We start from the raw sequence: 23,645 nt of genomic DNA, 5'->3' as shown, positions 1-23,645 counted from the left end.
GTCAGGTGGAATTCTAGTTGGTGACCAGGATAAGACAGGTGCAGCAGCACAGAGAGAGGTGGATCCTTTAGAGCACAGGGCATATTTCTGTTGAGGTAATCCCCAGATGATAGGGCTGGAAACTTAGTTTGGTTACTTGATAATGTGAGAACTGAAGTGTTACTTTTACACATTTATTAAAGTTGTGCCTGAGTTTTCCACTCAGCACCATTCTGTGTCAGATACATGTCCTTGCATCTCTGTCATTTTCTCATCAATGAGAAAAAGTACCTGACACCCACAACTTAAAGGAAGAGAGGGTTTATTTTGGCTCCTGGTTCTTAGAAGATTCAGTCTGTAGTCAGCTGGCTCCAAGGCAGCTAGAGCTGGTGGGGGAAAGCAAAGCTGTGCCATGGGAGCCAGGGAGCAAAGAGCAGGAGGAGGAGCAGGAGGGAGGTAAACCTTCCAGCTCATACACCCAGCGACCTGCCTCCAACCAGGACCCACAGCACACTCAGCTGCTGAACGTATTAGTGGATGAAGCTACTGATGAGCACAGCGACTGCAATGATCCAGTCACCTTCCATAAAGCCCACCTCCAAACATGGGAGGCTTTTGGGGGGCACTGCAGATCTAAACTGTAACAGCATCCAAAGGACAAATATGGCCACTAAGTCTTTGTCTCTCATTTAGTTTTTAGGAGTTTTATAAAATTAATGTTTAATCTGAGAGTATGAAGTGAAGTCCAAAAGCAAGGTGGTGTTCAGCAAGGTAGATTTCTTTAGAGTACGTAGACAATGAGAAAATCCCTTGGTCTGGCAACTTGGGGTCACTGATAACAGCTGGGACACCATATTGCAGGGTATGGAGGAGTAACACTTGGCACCAAAAGATGACAGTCGAGTTCAAGGCAGTTTTTATAGTTGAGCATAGGAAATATTAAGTGAGAGAAGAGCATAGCGTTTTTGTAGGCACAGATGATGGAACCCATTACAAAAGGTTGAATATCAGATAGGAAATAATTGGCAGAACAAAGTCTAGCTTGGATGTACTTATGACCATAAAAGTAATTTAAACAAAAGAATTTGGCTTTAGTTGGTGAAGCTAATCATGCATTATCCCATGTAGAAATTTCTTGCTTCTTTTGCAGAACAAAAGATTTGACCAACTAGGGCTTCATGTCTCAACATTAATAAGTAGCTAGAGCTAAGTTACAACTCACTACTTAATTAGTATGCAAGCTCTACAGTTCAATATAGTTCCCACCACTCCTGCTTACCTTGCAAGTTTTGAGGTAAGATATCAGTTAGCATTCTCCTAACCATTGTACAGGTACTCCTGTTTATAGTCTCAGCCGCGGGGAAGTACAAGTAACCCAAGAGGATTTCAAAGAATTGAGACAACATATTCAAGGATTGAGAACTATACAAATATATTGCTAGGGGAAGAATATTAATATTTTTCTGCCTGTCTTGCTCTGGTAGACTTTTGAATTTGCAAGCTCTGATGAGAGGGTTCAGCTATTCACTTCATTCAACACCTAGTCTTGGAAACAATTGTTTTCTTTCCAGACTTTACTGCAGCAAAAGGAAAGATGTGACCAATGTGGCTTCAGTTATGGGCATTGTGTTAGTCCACTTTTCATTGCTGTAACAATAGCCAAGATGATCAGTTTAAGAGATCAAGTTTATTGCCTCACAGTATTGGAGGTTTCAGTCGATATGGCCCTATTGCTTTTGAACCAGTGGTAGCGAATCATGGTGTCACCACATGGGAAAACCACTTAGCTCATGGCCAAGAATAGAGGAAGAGAGCAGGGTCCCACAGTCCCTTTCTAGGACACACCCTAGATGACCTAACTTTCCCCACTAGGGCCCACCTCCCACTTCTCAGTAGTGCACTGTGGAGGGCACTATGGACCCATGTGGCAGTATGCACCATGACATCATTTTTTCCTGCTCTAGACACTTGTTTTAAAGTGTGTACAGCAAGAAACCACCACAAGGGAGGCACACCTAGAACTTTTTTTAGATGCCACTGAAATAAAGGAATCTAGATAGGAAGTTGCCTGAGAAGAGGAGTCTATAATAAAAGGACTCTTTAAAAAAGGAAATGTCCTTCAATAGTGACATAATAGTATTCACAAATGAATAGTGGTTCTGATAAAAGGTTCTTCATTTAAGGAAGCACTTCAGCCAGTGACTACAGATTTGAAGTTGGTTGTTTTGTAGAATAAACAAGTTTGAGCATAGTGTCTTGGTTTTTTTTTTTTAAACTTTGTTAAAGAGTTATTTTGTTATAAATAGATTGAGTAAACTGACCATCTTTTGGAATTCTGTTTTCCCTCCAAAAGCAAAATCATCACAGTGTAGATCATAGGTGTAAAAGAAATAAGCAACACACTAACATAAGTGACAGACCTGTTTTATGGTAAAAGTATGTATTTAACAAACGCTTTTCAATATGCTATGACTTAGTGCAATTCTGTGACTACTCCGTAATTTTTCTTTTTTTCATGAATAATCATATTTTTCCCCCTTTAGCTGTTGGATTATTTATCAGTCAGCTTTTGATTGGCTGTGCCTTTTCTGTGTTATGAGTATTAACCCTTCTGTATTGCCTGCATTTTCTTCTGGTCTTTTAGTTATATTTTTCTTGTGCCAAATTTTGCAGCAGATAGATATTTAACTTTTAAAGTAGCCAAATATGTGAATTATTTCCTTTTTGTTTTCAAAGTTTATTCCCCACAGCAAAATTATTAAAAGTAATTTTAAATTTATATTTTATCAAAATACTATATGCATTAGTTTTCTGTGTATGAAATTGCCGTTTTATTGGTGAAATGCCAACAGCATGTTGACAGCTTCATAGAGCCCTGTTCAGTGAGTTGCTTGAAGAGTCAAATAGCATCGCGAGTTTGGAAACCCAAGACAGAAGCCCCTACTTCCTTCCTCCCAAGTGCCACATTCTTCATGAGATAACCTCATTAGCTCTGGTTAGCAAGTTCTTCTGATATTGGAAAAATTTAATTTTTAATAATACTATTGTAGCATTTAAAAACATTTTATTGTGTGCCTATTATATTTTAGATACTGGACATTGGAGTTGCAACAGAGATCAAAGTAAAAAATGTTCTTTCCTAGAACTTCATCTTGGCAGTTGGGGTAGATATGAAATAAATAGAGGTGGATAAATGAGTAAGTTATTTAATCCATTGGCAATAGGGGTGGGTCACTAAATTAATTATGTAGTTTCCTAGATTATAAATGATATAACCCATTAACTGGGAGTAGAAATTAATGGCTAAGTAAGTGACATAATCTGTTAGATGGTAGTGAGTGCCAAGAAGAAAAATAAGGCAGAAATGGAGTGATGAGAGAGCTCTCATATTTAAACAGGGTAGTTGAGGAAATCCTTCCGAAGAGGGTCATGTTTGGGAAAAACTAGAAGGGAGCTTTGTGGGGAGTAAGCACCCCACGTAGTGGGACAGGCATGTTCAGGCCCTCCGACAGGATGCTTGTTGCACCTGAGGATCAGCAAGACCATGAGTCCAGATCAGAGTGAACAAAAGGGAGCAAGATGGGAACCCAGGTTGTGGAGGTCACAGATTGGTTATGGTGAGGAGGGCCAGTTACTTCTGCTTTTACTCAGCATAAGAGAGGCAGTCATTAAAGACTTCTAAGTCAGGTAGTAATATGACTGACTTCTGTGACTAGGGGTAATGCTGGCCAATCTGTTGAGAATGGATGGAGCAAGGGCAGGAACAGTGTAGAAGACCAGTCAAGAAATGATAGTGGTTTGAATTGGTACATGAGCAGAGGTAGTGACAAGATGTCCGATTTGCAGCATATTTCCAAGATAGAACAGTCAGGATTTCTACACACATTGGAGAATCAAGAAAAAATATAAGTTTGGGAGACTTACTAATTTTAAGAATGGTGTTACGATCTGCTGAGATGGGATAGACTGTGGGATAGACTGTGCAAGGCAAGGACAGTTTAGTTGTTCTGTTTGGGACACGCCAATTTGAAGACACCCAAATAGAATTGTCTTGCAGGCAGTTGGACAGGCACTTTGGTAGGGACCAGTTTATTTGAGGATTCTGAATACCAAAGCCTATTTAAAGCCATAATCCTGGATCAGGTTAAAAGAAATGAGCTGGACTCAGGAAAGGCAAGTATCTCATGTTTTCCCTGCTATGTGGAACCTTAAAAAAAAGAGAGAGACGTGAAAATAGGAGACTATTGTTAGATAAGAGAAGGGGAATTGAGGGGTGGGGCATAAGGGAGGACAGTGAGGGCTGGATGTGATCAAAACATGTTATGTGCATGTATAAAAAGACCACATCAAAACCCAATATTTTTTAAAGTTGATATGCACCAATACATTTTTTTTTTTTAAAGCCATGAAGCTGGATGAGATCACCAGGAGAGTGAGTGTAGATACAGATAAGAAAAGAGCCCCTAGTTAAGTAGGAGGGAAACCAGAAATATTTTATGGGGCCAAGTTAAGGTAAAGTTTCAAGGAGGAATGATTGATGCTGCTGAGAATGAGACGAGGAATAAGAATTGACCATGAATTTAGCAATATGGAAGTTGTTGATGATCCTGATGAACAGTTTTGTAGCTTGGCTGGGTTGAAAAGCATTGGCCAAAATCCAGTACCATTCTGTGATAAAAGTTAACAAACTAAGCATAGAAGGGCACTTCCCCAAACTGATAGAGTGCATCTAAATGCAGTCCTTTGGTAAAATTCCTTTGATCACAGAGGAAGTCGGTCTTTGTTCTATGACGGCCTTCAGCTGATGGGATGAAGTCCATTATGGATGGTTATCTGCTTTGCTTACAGCCCACCTTTTTAGGTGTTACTCTCAATCAGGAAACAGAAACATCCAGAATAATATTGACCAAGTATCTGGGTACCATGGGTCAATCAGCTTGACACATAAAAGTAACCTTCGCTTTTCTCCTAAAATACTTTAAATATGCCTGTGGCAATTATTTCATTGAAGAAAAAAATATATCTTTGGTGATTTGATGTTTTTCACATCAAACATTTCACTAAAAGAAGTAATTTAAATGATATAAATCAACAATATAGAATGAGTTAGTAACATTTTAGTCACCACATATTTTATAAAGGATCATAGTGTTCCAGGATCCATCAAGTCAGTAGATACTGTCACTTCCCAGATACATTGAAGTACCATTAGTTTAAGGAACATCCCTGTACACAGGATGGATCTCTGTCTGTCCTCAGCTCATGGCAGGTTTATCTGGTCCTACGATGGCTCTAGAAAATAGCCAAAAGCTCATAGAAATTTGACATGATTGTGAAGCCTTTTGCAAGGATTATTTACATGCATTTCTGAAGCTGTGGCTTATTTTAAGATTTTTTTTCCCTTGCTTGTTACCCACTTCTGTCGCTGTATCTTCTGATTTCATTGGACAAAGAAAAATAGAAGTGATCTACTTTACAGACAAATACCCTTGTATCAAAAGTGCAACTGCCAAGATCTATTTGTAGAGCTATGACCACCATGGATCTAAGCAAGTCAACAGTTCAGTGAAGAGATTTTGGTTATTTTCTTCGAAGTACATAAAATCAAGCACAAAGCAGCATCTATGAAAAACCTTTAATCTGATGAGCTTACATTTTTGAAAAATAACTTTCATGTCAAAAGGATTTAATTTGCCACTTTTGAGAGAAGTAACATTATGATGCTCCAAGATTTGAATATCAATTTTCAGTAAAATTAACCTTTAAAACCATATTTCATAAGGTTTCACTGATACAGAAGTATGCTGCTTCTTATTACTGTATAACATAGTGTCCCCCACCTAGGAATTAAGTTTATTGGGCAATCTATTACTGTGCTACATCCCTAGTCCAGTTTTTAAATTTAGTACATATTTGCAATACGAAGTGATTACATTCATTGTGGGTAGTTGGTACATGTACATGACATTTTAATTCTTTTCACATCACCTTCTTCCTCCTCCACCCTCAATCACTTGGTCACCTTTCTGTTTTCAAGAGATCTATCTCCTTGTTTCCTTTTATCTATTTTTAATTTTGCCATGTATTTATACTTTGGGTTTCTCGTAGAAGAGAAATGTGATATTTAAGCTTGTGTCTCTGATTTTTTTCACTTCACATTATGGTTTTTAGGTGTATCCATTTTTCTACAAATGACTCAAATTTATCTTTGTTTATAGGAGAGTAGTAAGGCCAATTTTAATTTTAATTTTAATTTTGAAATGGGTCTTTTTAAGATTCTCTGGATGGGTTCAAACTTGAAATCCTCTTGTTTCAGTCTCTTTGGTAGCTAGGATTACAGGCATGGACCATCATACCTTGCTTATATAGCTTATTTCTTAGAAGTCAGCATATTTATTAATAAAGAAAGATGTGTATTATTGAAAGGAATAAAAAACTTCAGTGGAGGAGCAATGGAAATTGTGTAGATTGAATAAAATTGTATAATAACATGAAGGTAAATAATATACTGTAAATGTGAATTATAGGAAATTATACTTTTTAAAGTTAAATCCCTGTACATCAGTATATATTTAAACTATTTATGAATGACAATCTTTATAGTTTATATAATCTTTACTATACATACACGTATGTATTACTAGGATTAATTCATCCTCCTATAAGCTTCTGAAATTTTTATTCAGCTTTGGTGAATGCTGTAGGATTTAGTATATTTTTTGTCTCCGTGTGTGTTTAGTTTCTGTAGTATAATTGCCTTCCCTTTTTGGAATAGTAAGCTTTAAAGATTCTCTTCCTTTTTCTTACTGCAGTACAAAATAATCCACTTAGTTAATTTTTAAAACAGTGATAAAAATTACCAATGGTTTTCATTTGTTCATTTTTATAGAAAAGTTGCTTAATTTAGATGATATCAGGCATTTTCGGGGTGGTGTGGCCGTAGACGAAAGTTGCTTAACTTAAAAGTCTGCTTATCACGCATCTTTTCTAGCATATAGTTCCTTGCAGATGGATTTCCTGGAAAAACTTTTTTCTCCACTTTTATCCTTGCTGGAGTATTTCATGCAATGTTTTAAAATGATATTAGTTTGAGGAATTATGGATGCTGAGACATTTCTTTCTATTTAACTAGTGTTTAGCATAAAGTTTTAAAAAAACTTGCCTCTTTGCTGTTATTCTTTTAAATAGTATTATTTACACATCTCTCCTTCTGTGCATTTTTCCTTATTCTTCTGCTCGTTTTCCTGTGTGGAAGCCCCCTTGATCCTCAATAAGTTACACTGCTGATTGTGTAAATTTAGTAGGTTTTTTCTCATTTGCCCCAATATTTATTTTATTAAAGAATGTTAGATAGGTAAACACTGCTAAATATACTACCTTAACATTACTCAATCAAGAAAATTTTTATGAAGAGAAAATTTGGAGGCATTCTTTCAGGAATGAAACAGGCTCTTTCTTGAACAAAAAGAACACTGCATATTCTCGACATGTCTGCAATACTACTTGGAAATTTTATTTTTTTTTCTGACAAACTGTTCCTGCTTGGAGGTTGCATGGATGAGCTCAGTTTAAAAAAATATTAAAATTTTAAGGAGAGTTTTCTCCTCTGTTGAGAACTATAATTTTATATGTAATTTTATGTGTGCATATTGTATTTTCTTATAATTTTGAAAGTGTATGTAAGAACTCCTTTCTTAATTGGCTCACAGAAAATTAAATTCTCATACAGTTTTCTGTCTTTATTACAGTAATGTGTTGCTGTTCTTTAAAAATAAATTGTAAAAACAATAAAATGTCATAGTATTAAGAAACCCGTTCTAGATATGAGTAATTTTTTCCCTCAGAAATTACAGATTGATGTATTAGCTTCCATGTTTTCATTATGGAAACTTTGAGTTTCTATTTGTATTTTTGGCATGAGATGAGCTGAAAGTATTTATGGCATTTGAACTTTTCTTTACATTTTATTGAGAGCAGCTTTGGACCTATAACATTCCAGAGATGAATTTTCTATTAATTTGTTCAAAAACCTTTTCTCTTTTTCTATGCTAATTAGCATGTGTATGGCCTATTAGTATAATCATGATAATGTTCATTTTTAGTGATTTTTCCTAACATTGTTTTATAAGATGAATATATATATTTTATTTTAAAGATAAATGAATGAAAAAACATATTAACAAACACAAGACATTTACAAAATGACATGAAAACAATATAAGCAATACAGAATTTCAGACAAGGTGGTAGGAAATTAACAATGGTTGTTGTATTACATATTGATATCTTCATATTTGTTACTCAGATAAACAAATATAGGCATGTAAGGTTGATCAAACAATTAAACATTCACTGTTCCTTTCAATAAAGCAATGGAAATCAGTAGTGCAACTAATAAGATGAAGGCTTTCAGATCCCATTAATTTTTGTAGTTTCCTATTCTCAGTGTAAACCTACTTCCAGAATGTTTTACCTGTCACTTCAGGATGTTCTTAATTATCCTTGTTTGTTTGGGGGACACTTTTATGTTGGGGCACCTAATCGGGCACCATTTCAATAATAATTTCATATTAAAAGCATATCACTACATAGCTTCTATATGTCCTAGATGATTTGCACCATTACAGAGCAGTCATTATATTAAAATTTATTTTAATGGAAATGTTCACTGTTTTGTTTTCCAGAACCTGATATTGTATAATAATTTCCATGCTTAGATTTTATTAATGTCTACATGGGTTTTCTTTTTTATTGTTTCCTAGGAAGTTCCTTTACAGTAAAACTTTTTTTTTCTTGTAATTAAATTAACCACTTGAACCAGTTAATTATTTCCTTGGTCAAACTGTTCTGATATTTATTTTGCAAAAAATAATTTTCATGCAGTATCTTTGGCAATACTCCCAATTTAAAAAACAAAAATGACATCTACATTTTAGTATACTTAAGGTAAGAAAAATCAATTTAAATGTTTATTTTTATCTCCCTTTAAGAAATTAAACAGTGTTTTTTACTGTGTTTGAGTTAAATGAAAACATTTCTTTAAAATTTAGAAACTTAGAGTAGGTACTTCAATAAATCTCTTGATTTTTGAAGGGCTGGTACCCTATATCTGTGCTTTTATGGTTCAAAAAAAAATTTACTAAGATTTTTCTTATGCTATAAATGTCTATAAAACTTCAGCATGTTAAAAACTTATGTAAACATTACAAATTCATAATCTGTGATGATGTTAGACCACATTGGTAAGTCAGAGGAATGTAATCAAAGATCGAAACTGTCCCATTTGAAAAATTGAAGGTGTTAACATAATCTTTCAGTGTTTATTTGCTTTGAGTTAGCAAAAAGCCAAAGCCCTGCCTCCCCTGTTCACATGTATGATTTCTGACAGTGTGGGTTGTAAGTTACATTGGCTCTGTTTGAGAGGTTTTGAGCTAATGGGCATGTTTATTCATAAAATGATTATATATTTTTAATAAAGTGCCATCTTAATGGGCACAATTCTGTGAAAAGTTGAATCATTAAAATTATAAATATTTACTTGACAGATTTACATTGAAATTACTTTTCATGGGATCCAAAGAAAATGATAGCTGGCAATTTTAAAAATGATTTCCCATCAGTTATATGCACTCGGTTTTGTTTTAAAAACTAAGTATTATTTGTGAATGTGTTCTGTCTTCCCTGATCATTAGTTCTTTTACTACATTTTCATTTTGTTATAGTTTTCCATTGTTTTAACTTTTATTTCTTTTTTCAACATTTGAATTTATTGATTATTCCTAACCATTATGAACATTAAGTTTTGGTCTGTTACCATGTTCACTTCAAAACACAGATGAGTGGGATCTGCCTTTGAGATATAATCAAATGTATTTTGTGTCATATGTTGAGAGAATTGCACAAACATATCTAGCAATTTTGTATTTCATTCATTTGGTTTTTCATATATTATAAACTCTTCATCTTTGTCTTTGCTTTTTCAAATTATACAATTACATAACATCATAGAAATTTTGAAAAAATATAATAATTTTCCATTGCCTTCTTTACCTAAAACGTTGTCTTTTAAAATATATTTTCTTCTGTATTTTGGTATCATACCAGTTTTTATATTAGTAGAAAAAGTAAAATTTCAGTGTATGATTATTGTATTCTAGCCAGTTTTTACTATTTTTATTATACTGTGGTGCTCTACAGTTTATCATTATAATGTTGATGGTTTCAAACCCATTCCTTTGGAGGTATTTCATGGTTTCATTGAGCATTTCCATATTTCTTCATATTTTGGTTTCTACCAAGTTTTTTTTTTTCTGTTTAAATATTGCTTACATTTGAAACATTAGGGTAAGACTTTCTGTACAATGTCAGGGCTTACTTTAGTAACAGATGAGTCTGTTTTTTCAGTAAATAAACATTAAAATAATGCTTTCTTTACAAATTGTTATACAAATGAAGTCGGTGGGTTTTTTTATTTAAGAAAAAAGAAAAATAATAAAAACAATGGTATAAAATTTCAAAACAAGATTGTAGGAGAACAACAATGTTCAGTACATTGCGCATTGTTATCTTCAAAGTAGTTGCTCATAATGCAACTACTATAAGCGTGAGCTGTGGGTTAATTTTGAAAAGGGTCAAATGATAACAGCTTGATCATTTTTTTATTTGAGAAAAATGTCACAGCAAGTCAGATATGATGGTACTTGTAAAAGCTCTGACTGTCACAGTGTTAAGGGGAACACTGTGGAAAATACCTTAAATTGCAAGTATTGGAGACTAATTTTTGTTTTGTCATAGACTGGGAGTTTCTTGAGCTAGCGATATCATCTTGTGTATTTTTCCATTGTACATATCATCTGAATATGGAGGGGTATGAACATGTACTTAATTACATTTAAAAGTCATCTTCTACCAGAAGAACAGCGTATGTTTTAATCCCTAAAATAAAATTCTGCCTCTATTTGTTAATTTTTCCCCAATACATTATTATTATTATTTTTTGTTTGTTTGTTTTGTTTTTCTTCTGGTACCAGGAATCGAACTGACGACCTTGCGCTTGCCAGGCAGGCGCTTTGCCGCTGAGCTAAATCCCCAGCACCCCCCGATACATTATAAAAGAGGACTCATCATTTGTTTCTATTATTTATCTATGTATACAAAGTAACATTTCAGACTTTGTTGTTGACTTTGTTTCATCACTTAATGCCTAAACGAAATCCTTGGCAATCACTTTAGCTTTACCAAATGGTTCACTTCCACACATGGATTGTGTTTACCTACCCTGTAGGGTTGCTATGAGAACTAAGGAAATTAACCCAGATAAAATGCTTTGAGAAGTGCTTGTCATCTGATTAGCTCTCAATAAATATCAACTATTACCACCGCTTAATACTACTGTTTGGTGCTGATATTATTAGTAAGAGAATAAGGTAAATAAACTCAAGCCAACAGTCACCTTTTCCTATCACGTAACAGTCCGATACCTCAATGGAATGTAAGTATCACTGTAAAGTAGTAAAAGGATTGTGCTGTATTTTGGGGATCTCTGGTTAATTATTTAGAAAAATATAAAGTTTCAGCCACACTTCACAGCCTTGATCTCATGATTATATTTGAGTAATACCAGATGGGATAAAAAACGTAAGCGTAAAGCCATGCAACCCATTTTTTAAAGCTTAAAAAAATACAGCTGAATATTTATCAGTCCTAAGAATAGGAAAGTCATTAAAACAGTGGAAACAACCAAAAGGCAAGAAATGTACAGATTCAGACACACAACCATTTTAAATTTCTTTATGATTAGTTAAGAATATAGAAAATCTTAGGAGAAAGAACTTACGACCTTATTAAAATGTACATATGTGTATATGTATTTATAAAGGCCCTAAAGCATGAGAAAATGTGTTATCCAACAGTTTAAAGAAGAAATAAGAAATACAAAGAATAAACTCGAAAATGTTCAATTTACTTCCAGTTAAAATAACCATGGTATACAGTGTTTTACTTGTCAAGTCACTGAAGACTTTAAAAGAGGTGATTAGCGCTTTCTTTGAAAATAATGGGGAGTCAGGAATATTGCTGGGGAAAATGGACATTGCTGTTAGCCAGTGTGAGGAACATTTGGACAAGATCTGTCTAATTCCAGCAATTTGTCCTCATGAAATCATCAGTACAGCTATTTACAGATACCTGCTGGGGTGTTTCAAATACTAAGCAGTTTAAATGTTAATATTTTTCACTTTATGCTGTTCACGCTGGCCTTGAGCTCACTTTGTAGCCCAGGCTGGTCTTGATCTTGTAACGATCTTCCTGCCTCAGCCTCCTGAGTGCTGGGATTACTGGCATGTGCCACCACGCCTGGCTAATATTTTTCACTTTAAGCAAAGCTATGAAATTAAACGATAAATTGACAAGTCATAAATTATATCTGCTGGAAAATAATAGATAAGCAGTGTCTCCTTGTGATTAGGGGCTGATCTACAGCTTCAGTCTTATTCTGAAGTCACTTTCCTATTGTAAAAGGTAAACATGCTGTTCCTTTCAAAAACACAAATCTATGGCAGCTGTGGGTAAGCTCTGGCTTGGGATGGAGCATGCCTGTCCATAAAAATGCTGAGCCAATTATAAGTTGTGGAAATGTGAAATTAGAGGAAAAATACGTTTGTCTAAAACTGTTCCCTCACCCTCTTTGTCAGTCTTCTTTTTCCCTTCTTTTTTTAAAGTCAGTTCTTGCTAAGACTTTTGCACTGAAAATTATCTGAAATTAAATAGACTAGCATATTTATTCACAGTTATCTGAAAGGGTCCTCTGTTTACTTTCAGTTAGGGTTCCCTTCTAATAAAGGAACCAAGATTGGAAGGCAAGGAATGATTAGCCTCATTTTCCTGACACAGAACTCTGTCTCCCTTATGTGTAGACTTAACCAACGTGCACTAACACATCACTCATGCTCTTACTGAAGGTTGAAAATTACAGGCGCTGCACCGCCGAGAGGGGCATGTTCAGGAAGCTGTCTCTTTGCCTACCTGGGAGGACAGATTCTAGGAAAATAGCTTTGCTTTTGGTCTGAAAAATAATCATAAATGAAGACAGTGGATTTCATATCTTTTGTTATATCCTTTTTCTGGTCATGTTTTTGGTTATTCTGGGCTGGGGCTTTTCCTTTCTTATTTTCTTACTCTGCCTGTGTACGTGTGCATGTATGAGTGTGTAGAGGCGTGTGTATGGATGTATATATAAGACATGGGTATGTAAAAATAGAAGATATATATATGTGTGTATATATATGTATGTGTGTATATATATATATATGTATGGGAATTAAGTAAAAGATCAAAATGAAGATAGAAGGGAATGAAGCTCTTTAAATTTAAGTATGGTAACAAAAGTGACATGTTTTCCTGAAAAGTAAAAAGAGAAGCATGATTAATACCTATTAAACTTTTCTGTTGTATTTCTCTAAAATGCCATACTAAATAAAGTAGTTTAGGTAGCTTAAATGATTTATTAATCAATTGATTGATTGTGATGCTAGGGATTGAACCCTGTGGATGCTAAGCAGGAGTTTTAACCCTGACTCTGGTCAACATATTTAAATCTTGCTTTAATATTAATATTTTGCCTTTTATGATAGCATTCAATTTAAAACTAATTGATGAGCCTTTGCATGTCATTTTCCCTTTCCTGCTGGCATCTGTGTTATGGGTTTACCGGGAAGGCCTTTAAGGTACATTCGAGTAGCTGGAGACATAAGAGAGGCTGAATCTATTGCTAAAATGTAGACACATTTAACTGTTTTCTGATGCATGCATGAATGGCTTTATCCTTTACCACCCTGGTAGGCAGATGCTATTACCTGTATTTTAGAGAACATGAGGCCTAGAGAAGTTCTCTGGAATGCCCCTAGGATGTGCAGCTGGTACATCGGCAACAGAGCCCATTGCTGGCCGGCACCTGCCTTCCTGTCCTCTGCTCCCTGGCCCTGGAACTGTCTCACTCCTTTGTTTTGTAGAGTGAAGGTATTGGTCCAGGCTTCATCACCTGTGCAGATTCTGCATGATTGGTAGTCACTGCCGAACACCCGAGTGTAAGAGTAAAAGTGACCAGTGACCTGTGCCTGGCAGGGAGCAGGTCCATGATGCTGGAGTCCCAGCTCCAAGGCCATCCCTATGTGGTGTTTTTCCTTCTGCCCCTTAGAATGTACACTCTAGTCAAAATGTGAAGTGTGCCATGCAGCTTTGTTGAACATTGCATGAAAAAGGTAGAACAGAAATGATAGTGGGGTTTTGTTCTTGCCCTTTCTATGACCTCAATTCAGTAAACTTTCACCAAGCACCGATTTCCTTTCCTTCCTCTCATCCTCTTCTCTTCCCCTCCCCTTCCTTTCCCTTCCCCTCCTCTCTCTTCCCCCTTTTCCTCCTCTCCCTTCCCTCTCTTTCCCTTCTCCCTCCCTTTCCCTTCTTCCCCCTCCCCTCCCCTATTTCTTTGCAGGGGATGGAACCCCAGGGCCTCATAGATGCTAGGTAAGGGCTCAAGCTATAGCCCTAGCACTTTTTATTTTTTATTTTGAAACGGTGTCACTAAGATGCCTAGACTGATCTGCAACTTGGGATTCTCGTGCCTCAGCCTGCTGAGGTGCTGGTATTACAGATATGTGTCACTGCTCATGCTGGTCCCCACTGTTTGACATTCTTACAATCTCACTTTAGAAATCTGACCTTCTCCCTTTTCCCCACACTCCTGTTTATGATGAAAGTAAAACTTCAGCGACTTACAAAGTAAGTAACTCAATTAAGTAAACAGTCTAAAATTCAAGTTTTAACTGTAATTAGCTGATTAGAAAGTTTTCTACTGTATTTGCTTTGGATTAGGTATTTATATTCTAGTTATATCCACTTCTAGTGCCAACACTTTGTAGTGACTAAAGGAAAATCCTAGTAATTGTGAAGGAATTTATTGTTCTACCTGCTTATCCTGTAATTGCCTCCCAGGAGGCAAGAGCCATGGGAACCCCAGATTAGAGCACTATGAAATACAGGCATTCAAGCTTTCTGGTTAGAATAGCTACTGTGTAATTTTTGTGCCAAATCACAAGTGCTGTTATTCCGAATCACAGCCTGGGTGACAGAGTCGAGAATGGAGGATTGGGGATGGGGGACAGGATAACTGGGTTCTGCCCACTAAGAAGAGACCCTTGCTTGGGAAATGCTGTGCCAGTGTCTGCAAGGGAAGAGTGACTTACAAGCTCCGGGGCCCTTTCCCGTGTGCTTTGTGGAGACCACGCCACGGCAGGGATCCTTTTTCTGGATTCTCACGTGTCTCCAATATTCCAGGAAGCAAGAGGAACAGAATAACGAGCAGCCTTTTCCCTGGTCTTTTACATAGAAGGCTGCATTCTCTCTGTGGGTGGGAGTTTAGACTTCACATGTCCTTGTCCCATCTCGGGGTGACCATCTCCCCTTTTGCTTCCCTCATCCCTTTTGTGAGGTACTGGTGGACTTCACGACTGGTTGTGTTTTTCTTCTCCTCTTTACCTCTGTAATCCAGCTTCATAGTGAGTCTGTTCCTCTCAAACCCATCAAGTAATCAATGATCTCCTTCAATTACAGTGATTTGGGAGGGGTCGCAAAAATACCTAATCAGGTGAACTTTTTCACTCCTTTCTTCATATCTTGACTCTTATTAAACTCTGAATCCACAAGGTGAATCACACAATTCCATGTATACTCTTTGATGATTCTTTATTTTTAATGTTAGTTTCTCAAACCCAATGCTAATAATTATTCACTTCTTTTATATCTCCTAAAATTCAGCAGACCAGTTATTTCAAATTTGCATTTTGTTAAAAAATGCCTCTATGTTTAAAAAATTTTTTTATTGGTTCAATTTGATCAATATTCTTTATAAAGAGAATATATTTGTATGCATTGAAATGTATACTTATGTTTTATTTTGCACTGTTTCTGATGTAGAAGACATGCAATGTTTTAATCAACACACTGTTTTCTCTCCTTCAAGTCTGGGATTTGGAGGGAATGTCAGGGTTGGTTAGATGGAGACAGAGCATTGAAGGCACATCTTACTGAAATGCTGAATGGTGGGGAGAGTCATCACTCATCTAGAAAGGAAATAAAACTAGCAACAGATAAGGAACAGATCAAGTGAAGTGGGAATTGACTGAGAAAAGGAACATCACGCCCATGTGTGAAAAGAAAGCCGTCAGCTGGCACAGGCACTAGAAGTGGACATGGGCTTTATTTAAATAGTTAAAAATTATTTTAGTAAAATATCATATGACCCTTGATAAAAGTACAAATTTGAGACCATACCCTGAAGCTCATTTTGTATGTTCAAAATCATGAAAGCATTGAATTTCCTTGGAGGCTCTGTCATTTATGCCACCCTGGAGTCCTGTGAAAGCTGGGTGACTGGTCTGGAATATGCCCAGGCATGTTTAACTCCATGCCTCCCCTAATTTAGTTTTCTTTTTTATTTAACAATAGATGCTGTCTTTGCTACAGGTATGTTGTTAGCTTATGCTTAAAATACAAAATATTTTATCATTTATAATGGGAAAATTTATCATTTATATTTTAAGTGTGTTTATGATGTTTTAAATTTTTTCTTATCAAAGGTGTTCACTAATCATTCTGAGACAAATTGTCTTTATGATTTCTTGCTTATATTGCTTTGTTTTACAGTTATTCTACTCAGTGATTTCTGAAAAGAGCTCTTATGATTTAGAACCAAATAAAGTTAATATTATAATTGGATAAAAGATATTTATCTAAATTACTGTTTTATAAAGTTGCATAGTATGTTTTTCTGTTATTAAATATACTTGTGATAGTACTGTGGTGAATACAATCTGACCCAACTTTGAGGGGTTTTGTTTTAGTTTGGTTTTTGTGGTGCTGGGGACTGAACCCAAAGCGCTGCTTTTGCTAAGTTCTACCACTAAGCTGTATCTCCTGCATGACATTGATTTTTATTTTTGTTTTGGGGGGTTTTCTATTTTAGTTATTGCTAAAAGTATATTTTTTTAAATTTGCAGCTGGTTTTAGAAGAAGTTTCCGTCTTAGCAGAAAAGATAAGAAAACAAATAAATCCATGTATGAATGCAAAAAGAGCAATCAATACGATACTGCTGATGTTCCCACATACGAAGAAGTGACACCATATCGGCGACAAATTAACGAGAAATACAGACTCGTTGTCTTGGTTGGTGAGTGTACTTTTGTATATAATTTTGAGGAAATACATGAAATAGTAAGAATTTAACCCCAAAGTGCATATAGTTGAAGCTACGCATCCCCTCCCCTCAAACACTCTTTGCTTAGTGTTTAAAATGAAAACTGTAGTTTTTTGTGCTTGTGTATTGTTCAGAGACTTTTAAGGTATCTGTGAAAAATGGTCTTGATGTGTCAGTGGGCCCTCTGTTGGAGAAGGCTGGCAAACATCTCTGTGATGCATGAACCATAGCAGGGCAACTAACTAAAAGACGTGTTTTTTAATACAATTCAAGTTTTTTCAATTCATTTTGAGGCAGGCGGTATGGTATAAGCTTCCAGTGCATTTAGACTTTCAGCAAAATAGTTATTGCAGACTTCAAGGATAGTTATTTCAAGCTTGAGAGTCAGTTAACAAAAACTGCTTTAAAGTAGGTAATAAATGCGTGTGGATATTTCCCCCAAACATGGGGTTTTCCCCGCAGTAACATTCAAGCATTTACCTTGTCCAGCCTTCGTGGATGTGGGAGGCCACAGCCTTGTGTTACTCTACCCCGCCCTCACTGTGGTGCCTTAAAAATGTGCTGAGAGGTATGTCAGCTTTGAGGGTCTGAGCCAATGATTTTGGAAAAGCTTTGGAATAGAAAGAGCACACTGTCTCTTGTTAATTATTCCTTTGTGAACTCAAGATGACAGTTATGGGGGGTGAGAATAATAAATGGAAAAGCTGAGGAATTACTCCATCTCAGTGAGAAGAAACCTTTGGAAGGTTTCAGTATGTGAGTTCAGGCAGTGGTGCGTGGCTGTGGAGATGATGTGTTTCTCACATCTCATGTTGCTGGAAGTGATTATTAGCTTCTTCAGATACCAAAATTGTTTGCGTAGTTTAGAAATACATATTCATGCACTTCAGAGCCTCCCTTTTCAGCAGTGTTTACATCTCATCCGTGTGTACTGAACCTCCCCAAATCATACCTAGAAGAATATCTCTCTAGGTTTGTTTGTTTGTTTTGTTTTTTTGAGATAGGGTCTCACTATGTAGCCCACGCTGGCCTCAGCTCATAGCAATCCTCTTGTAGCCCCCAGAGTGCCGGGATTACAAGCATGCACTCCCACTCCTGATGGTGCTTGTGTTTATGGAGGGCTCACAGTGCTTCCAGTTCTCGTTTCCAGTTCCAGTGCAGCCATGCTAATGGCAGTATAAGCATTTCGTGGTTTACACAGAGCCCAGTGGTTGTGTGTAAGTCCTGCATTCCCTCATTGGGCTACTTGAGATCTCCCATCTGTCTTCCAGCCATCGTCCCTACTGTGCCTCCCCTTCACGGCTCTGAGCTCAACAGTGTCTCTCCCTTTCTCTTTCCTCTTCTCTAGAGCCACATCCCCAGGGACCTAGTCCTCCAACCAGGCCCCCCTCTGAGCAACACATTCAGCTGTGAACTCACCACTGAATCCATTGGTGAAACTGGTACCCTTGTGATCAAATCACCTTCCAAAAGCCCCACCTCTGAATTTAGGAGCCTTTGCGGGGACATTTTATGTATAAACCATTGCACTCTGCCTCTTAAAGACTCGTGTCCATCTCATTATGAAAAATGCATTCAGTCCATTTGAGTTGCTAAAATATCAGCAATTCCAATGTTTCCCAAAAGTTCAAAATCAAAGTCTCTTCAGAAACTCAAGGAAAACTCTCAACACTTAAACTTCTGTAAAACTCAAATAGCAAGTTACATACTCGCAGAATATACAGGCACAAGGTAAGCATTTCCATTCTCAAAGGGAGGAACAGGGAAAAGAAAGGCGTAGAACCAAAACAAGACTGAATGCCAGGAGGGCAAACATTAAATCCTGTAGCTCTGTGGTTGGCATCTGGGGTAAGTGCTGCAAAGGCCTTGGGCAGCTCTGCCTCTGTTGTCATTTTGCACTCCATATGATCACTCTCTTGACAGTTCTGTTTACTGTCTGCAGGTTTCCTTAGCAGGAAAGGTTCCATGTTTCATGTTTCTAGCATACTTAGCTTTCCAGAGTTTTCATTGAAGCTTTAATTCACTCCCATAGCTTCACACATTTCCCTTTTAGGGACCTCTGCCAGGGACTCTGAACCTGTCACACATTGCTTACCCTTTCAGGCCTTGCTTTGAAGTCTGAGTGGAAACCTCTGTGACTCTACAACTGTGCATCTCATGTGCCTACAATCAGCATCAATGGGTGATGCCAAGGTCTATCTCTAGTTCAAGAAGTAGCTGACCCTCTTGGGTCATGGTTGCAGTAGCCTCTGAATGTTTGGATGGCTGAGTATTGTGTAATGAATCCCAGGGGACCAATTCCCCAGGTGGCCCTTCTTGAGCAGGAGGCCAAGGGACTTTCTTCGAAGATGAAGAACCCTTGAGTCTGCCCTAAATCGGGTCTTAGTGACTTCTTAGATGCCCTCAAGGTTTCTTTTTGTCCCAGTGCAAAGTACTTAGCTACTTTGTAATAGTGATAATCACTTCAGCGTCCACTTTCTTTGACCCTAACTTTACATATGCTTCATTTCTGGCCAAACTTTTTAAGTTTTTCAAATATTTCTTATCTACTTTTTGTTGTGAATTCTCACTGTAAATCTGGATAAAAGCAGCTAGTGGTACTCATGCCACAGCCTGAACATTGGACTGCCTTGAAATTTCCTCTGCCACATCGATTAGTTCTTCACCTTTAAGCTCACTTTCCACAAAGACTCAGGACATGGTCAAAATGTGGTAAGTTTTTTGCCAGAATGTGATTCAAATGGTCACTAGTCTAATTTTAGTAGAGTCCCTGTTTCCACCTAAAACCTCCTAAGTAGTCTTTATAGTCTCCACTCCCATCAGTATTCTGGTCTTCTGAGTTTATACCAGAATTGCCCATCAAGCTCTGCTTACAGACTTCTAAGGCTTCTGCAACCCAGTTCTGCAAACTTTTCCAAACTCTTGCCACAAAATTGTGCCAAAGACTTCTGAATCACATGTGCAGATATAGTCATAACAATATTCCTACTTCTTTGCTCTCAATTTCTGTTTTAATTACCTTTCCATTGCTGTGACCAAAATATCTGACGTACACAACGTAAAGGAGAAAAGCTTTATTTTGGCTCATGGTTTTAGCAGTTTTAGTCCCTGGTTAGCTGGCCCCAAGGCAGAAACATCATGACAGAAGGTCATGGGGGAGGAAGGCTGTCCACGTCATGGAAGCTGGGAAGCAGAGTGAGTAAGGAAGAGTCTGATGGAGAGGATATACCATTCAGAGGATTGTCGCTAGTGACTTACTTATTCCTTGTAAGTAGGACAGCACATTTAGCTGTGAGCTAATCAATGGGTTACTCTTTGATGAGGTTAGCACGCATCTGTCTAATCACCTGCCAAAAGTCGCACCTCTGAATATATGAATCTTGTGGGAAAATTTTTAATATAAATCATGACAACCAGTGAATTTCAGAAGTATTCTAGGCTGGTTTTCCTCACCTGGAGTAATTCTCTTCCTATGAGAGTTAAGGTCAGCCTGCATTCCTAAGGTCACTTTTCAGTGTCTGCTAGGCCACCATGGGTCTGTCAGATAAGTGGCTGTTGGCCTACTCAGAGACACATGGGGTGGATTGCATGTTAGTTCATTTCTCAAGGCTTTGTGGTGGTACTGGGGGTTCATCACACTCATGCACAGCTTTGGGAACACGTGTGGAGACTGAGTTCAACCAAATAGCCACACCCTGGCCACTCCTCCACTCTATAACTTTGACAAGTCATACTCTGAGTAAAGCCCAAGATGAGAGGGGAGAGATACAGTTGGAAAAGTCATCCCACTGGAAGTTGCTTGTCATATTTGAATCCTTTCTACACTCCAGCTGTTATTATTTGCTTTCCAGAATCCTCAGGTAGTTGCTTTTTGTATACCCCCCAGAGAGTTTGTCTGTAGAAGTGAGGATGTGGGATCTAGTGAATGTTCCCCACCAAAGTGCTGCCTGGGCTTCCCAAAGCAATAATGTCTTCTCACAGATACAGTTTGGTCTCATTTCATGGCTGTACATTAGGCAGCCTAATATCAGAATTTATTGTTTGGAGAAATCCCTATCTCTAAGTGCCATGAGACAGGGTCATGTTGAAGCTAAGAAGTAAGGCTCTGGGGTAGGAGGCAGCACCCCAATTCTGCTGTACCCTTCAATGGTCCCGTGATGGTTGTACCAGTTGCATTCACTCTGGGCCTCAGTTTCTCCATCTGAAAGGTGGGTCCCATTCTAAGTTTGTCTTAGGGTTAAGAGAAGGTAGATCCCAAGAAGTTTGTTTTAGGGTTAAACAAAATAATCCATGTGACGACGAAGACTAATTTATAGCAGCTAATAAGGTTTTAAGAAAGAATCATTTGCATATATTACCTTAAAATGCTAGTGAGATAAATATAGCATGTTCAGTATGAGTAGGCTCCTATTGACTTTGACCTTCAGTGTTCAAAACACTTACAAATTAGATAATTTGGCAGTTTATCATCAGATAGAGGTAATCAAGCATTGGACACATACTTTGGGAGCTCTAGATTGCTCCTGAATTAACTGTGTACTTTTCATGATTGTTAAAAAAATGTTTATTTTGGATGTATTTCCTTGGCTCCACCAGTACATACAGGAAGACAGAAAGACTAGTAAATATCATGGTCTTCCTCCAGTCTAATTGTTTCTACCTGGTGCTTGCAAAAGCAATGGAGAAATATTTCCCTTGAAACTGTTGGATAACTGTTTCTACTTGGGGAGGTACAGAGTATTATTTTTGTTGTATTATTACCATAGTATTACATGATTTTTATTCTTCAATCAAATGTTCAAGAAAGAAAAGCCCAAGTTAATACCAGGGCAAAAATATGACAATAGAAGACTTGGAACATTGGTCGAGTGTACTTAATTTTCCCTTTTTTCTGTCAATATGTTAATCACGAGTCCCACTTTAGCCACTGAAAGAGATCCATGATATTTTCTTTTAAATTGTCTTCTTCATGTAAAGTATTTTCTAAAAAGTGTGTTAAAACTAAATGTCAGGCACATAGTATATTTTCCTACATGACAGGTTTTGTCTTGATGAAACCTGCTTTTTTTCAAAGTAAAGTAATGAAGTCAGCTAATGTGGGTGGGGCAGAGGGCAAGAGCAGGAAGAAAGCTGTGGTGTTAAAACACCACTAAAGCACTTTTAGAGTCTTGAGCCAAAATGAGAGAAAAATTCATCTTGTGGATATTCAGACAATTTGTGACTTGTTCTGTCTGGTTGTGAGGCATAAGAGGAAACTGACAATAAATCTTTCTGTGTATTTTGCAGTTCTAACTTAAACATTAAGTTTTTTTCTGCCCTCCTTTGTGCTGAATGTTGTATGCTGCCTGAAGAGGTAGTTTGAATAAATACACATTTATAAGACTGTCATCATTTTTCCATAAAATTATGGCATAATACAAAGTTTCCCACATAAAGCAGAGAAGAAAGTACTCACTCAAAACAATGTGAATGTTAATTTGTCTCTTAAAATTTCCATTGCTTTTGTTGAACTTTGATTGAAGGGCTGTAGGAATTAGTTTGCTCTGGAGGATTTTATATAGATAAGTGTAAAACCAAAAGTCATAATCAAATTTATGAGCATGTGATAGATTTAAAATTATAATCCTTGTATAGAAGAGGCAAATACTATCTTTATGAGACTCACAGTTGACTTTTTATGCCCTTGGTCTATCTTAAATATTTATATGCAGACTTAATTTCTGTGCATAAATCACAATTCTGTTCACTCCGCTGATTTTTTTTTAATGCCTGCTGCCGGGTATTTTGGAATACCTGCTGTGTTCTGAATACAGGAGTTTATCAGTGAGCAACACAAACATTTTTGCACATAAGCTGTTTTTATCCTAATGGAAGAAGGTAGATCAAAATCATTCATAATAAATGAATGATAACACCACTTGTTGGTAGAGGGTGCTAAGTGTTACAGGGGGAAGAAAAAGGGCAAAGGTTAAGGGGAATCCAGAGTTTGGGACCAGGAGAAAATGGGTGTTGAATCAAGGGATCATGGTGGCTGTGCTGAGTAGATTCTGATGGAAGTTACCTGTCCCCTTCTGCTTCACCAAGGAAGATGGGGCCGATTGTTTGTGTTTTGACCTTTTAATTTTGTAGTACTGTTGTCATAGCTCGGTGTAAAAGAGATAAGAACTCAAGTCTGAAATATAGGGCAGTAGTTGCTGTGGAAAAAAAGGATGCTCTTTCAACCAGCTTTCCACTTTTTTGTTTCCTCTCTTCCCTGTCCCTTTCTATTCTTCCCCTTTCCCTTTTCCTTCCTCTTCATGACATTAGCTTTGCAAATGAATCCTTCATTAATAAGTTTTCTCTTCCATTGTGAAAGCCACACAGGAAAGAAAATCTGAACCTGGGTCAGGGCCTGTTATGAACTGCTAAGTAGCTGTA

At 37.1% G+C, this 23,645-nt stretch overlaps 1 protein-coding gene across 2 annotated transcripts in view; it reads left to right on the top strand.

Moving 5' to 3' along the window:
• The window catches only part of Mpp7 (membrane protein, palmitoylated 7 (MAGUK p55 subfamily member 7)), a 221,110-nt gene that overhangs the window by 164,027 nt on the left and 33,438 nt on the right, over positions 1-23,645 (top strand). For both annotated transcript variants that reach the window (XM_005398108.2, XM_005398109.2), the window contains exon 12: positions 17,031-17,201. In XM_005398108.2, the coding sequence (XP_005398165.1) occupies positions 17,031-17,201 (171 nt within the window). The remainder of the gene's footprint in view (positions 1-17,030; positions 17,202-23,645) is intronic.

This window comes from Chinchilla lanigera, unplaced genomic scaffold (assembly GCF_000276665.1).
Source record: "Chinchilla lanigera isolate Chin_1 unplaced genomic scaffold, ChiLan1.0 scaffold00061, whole genome shotgun sequence".
Lineage (NCBI taxonomy): Eukaryota > Metazoa > Chordata > Mammalia > Rodentia > Chinchillidae > Chinchilla > Chinchilla lanigera.
This window is presented reverse-complemented; position numbering and strand designations above follow the sequence as displayed.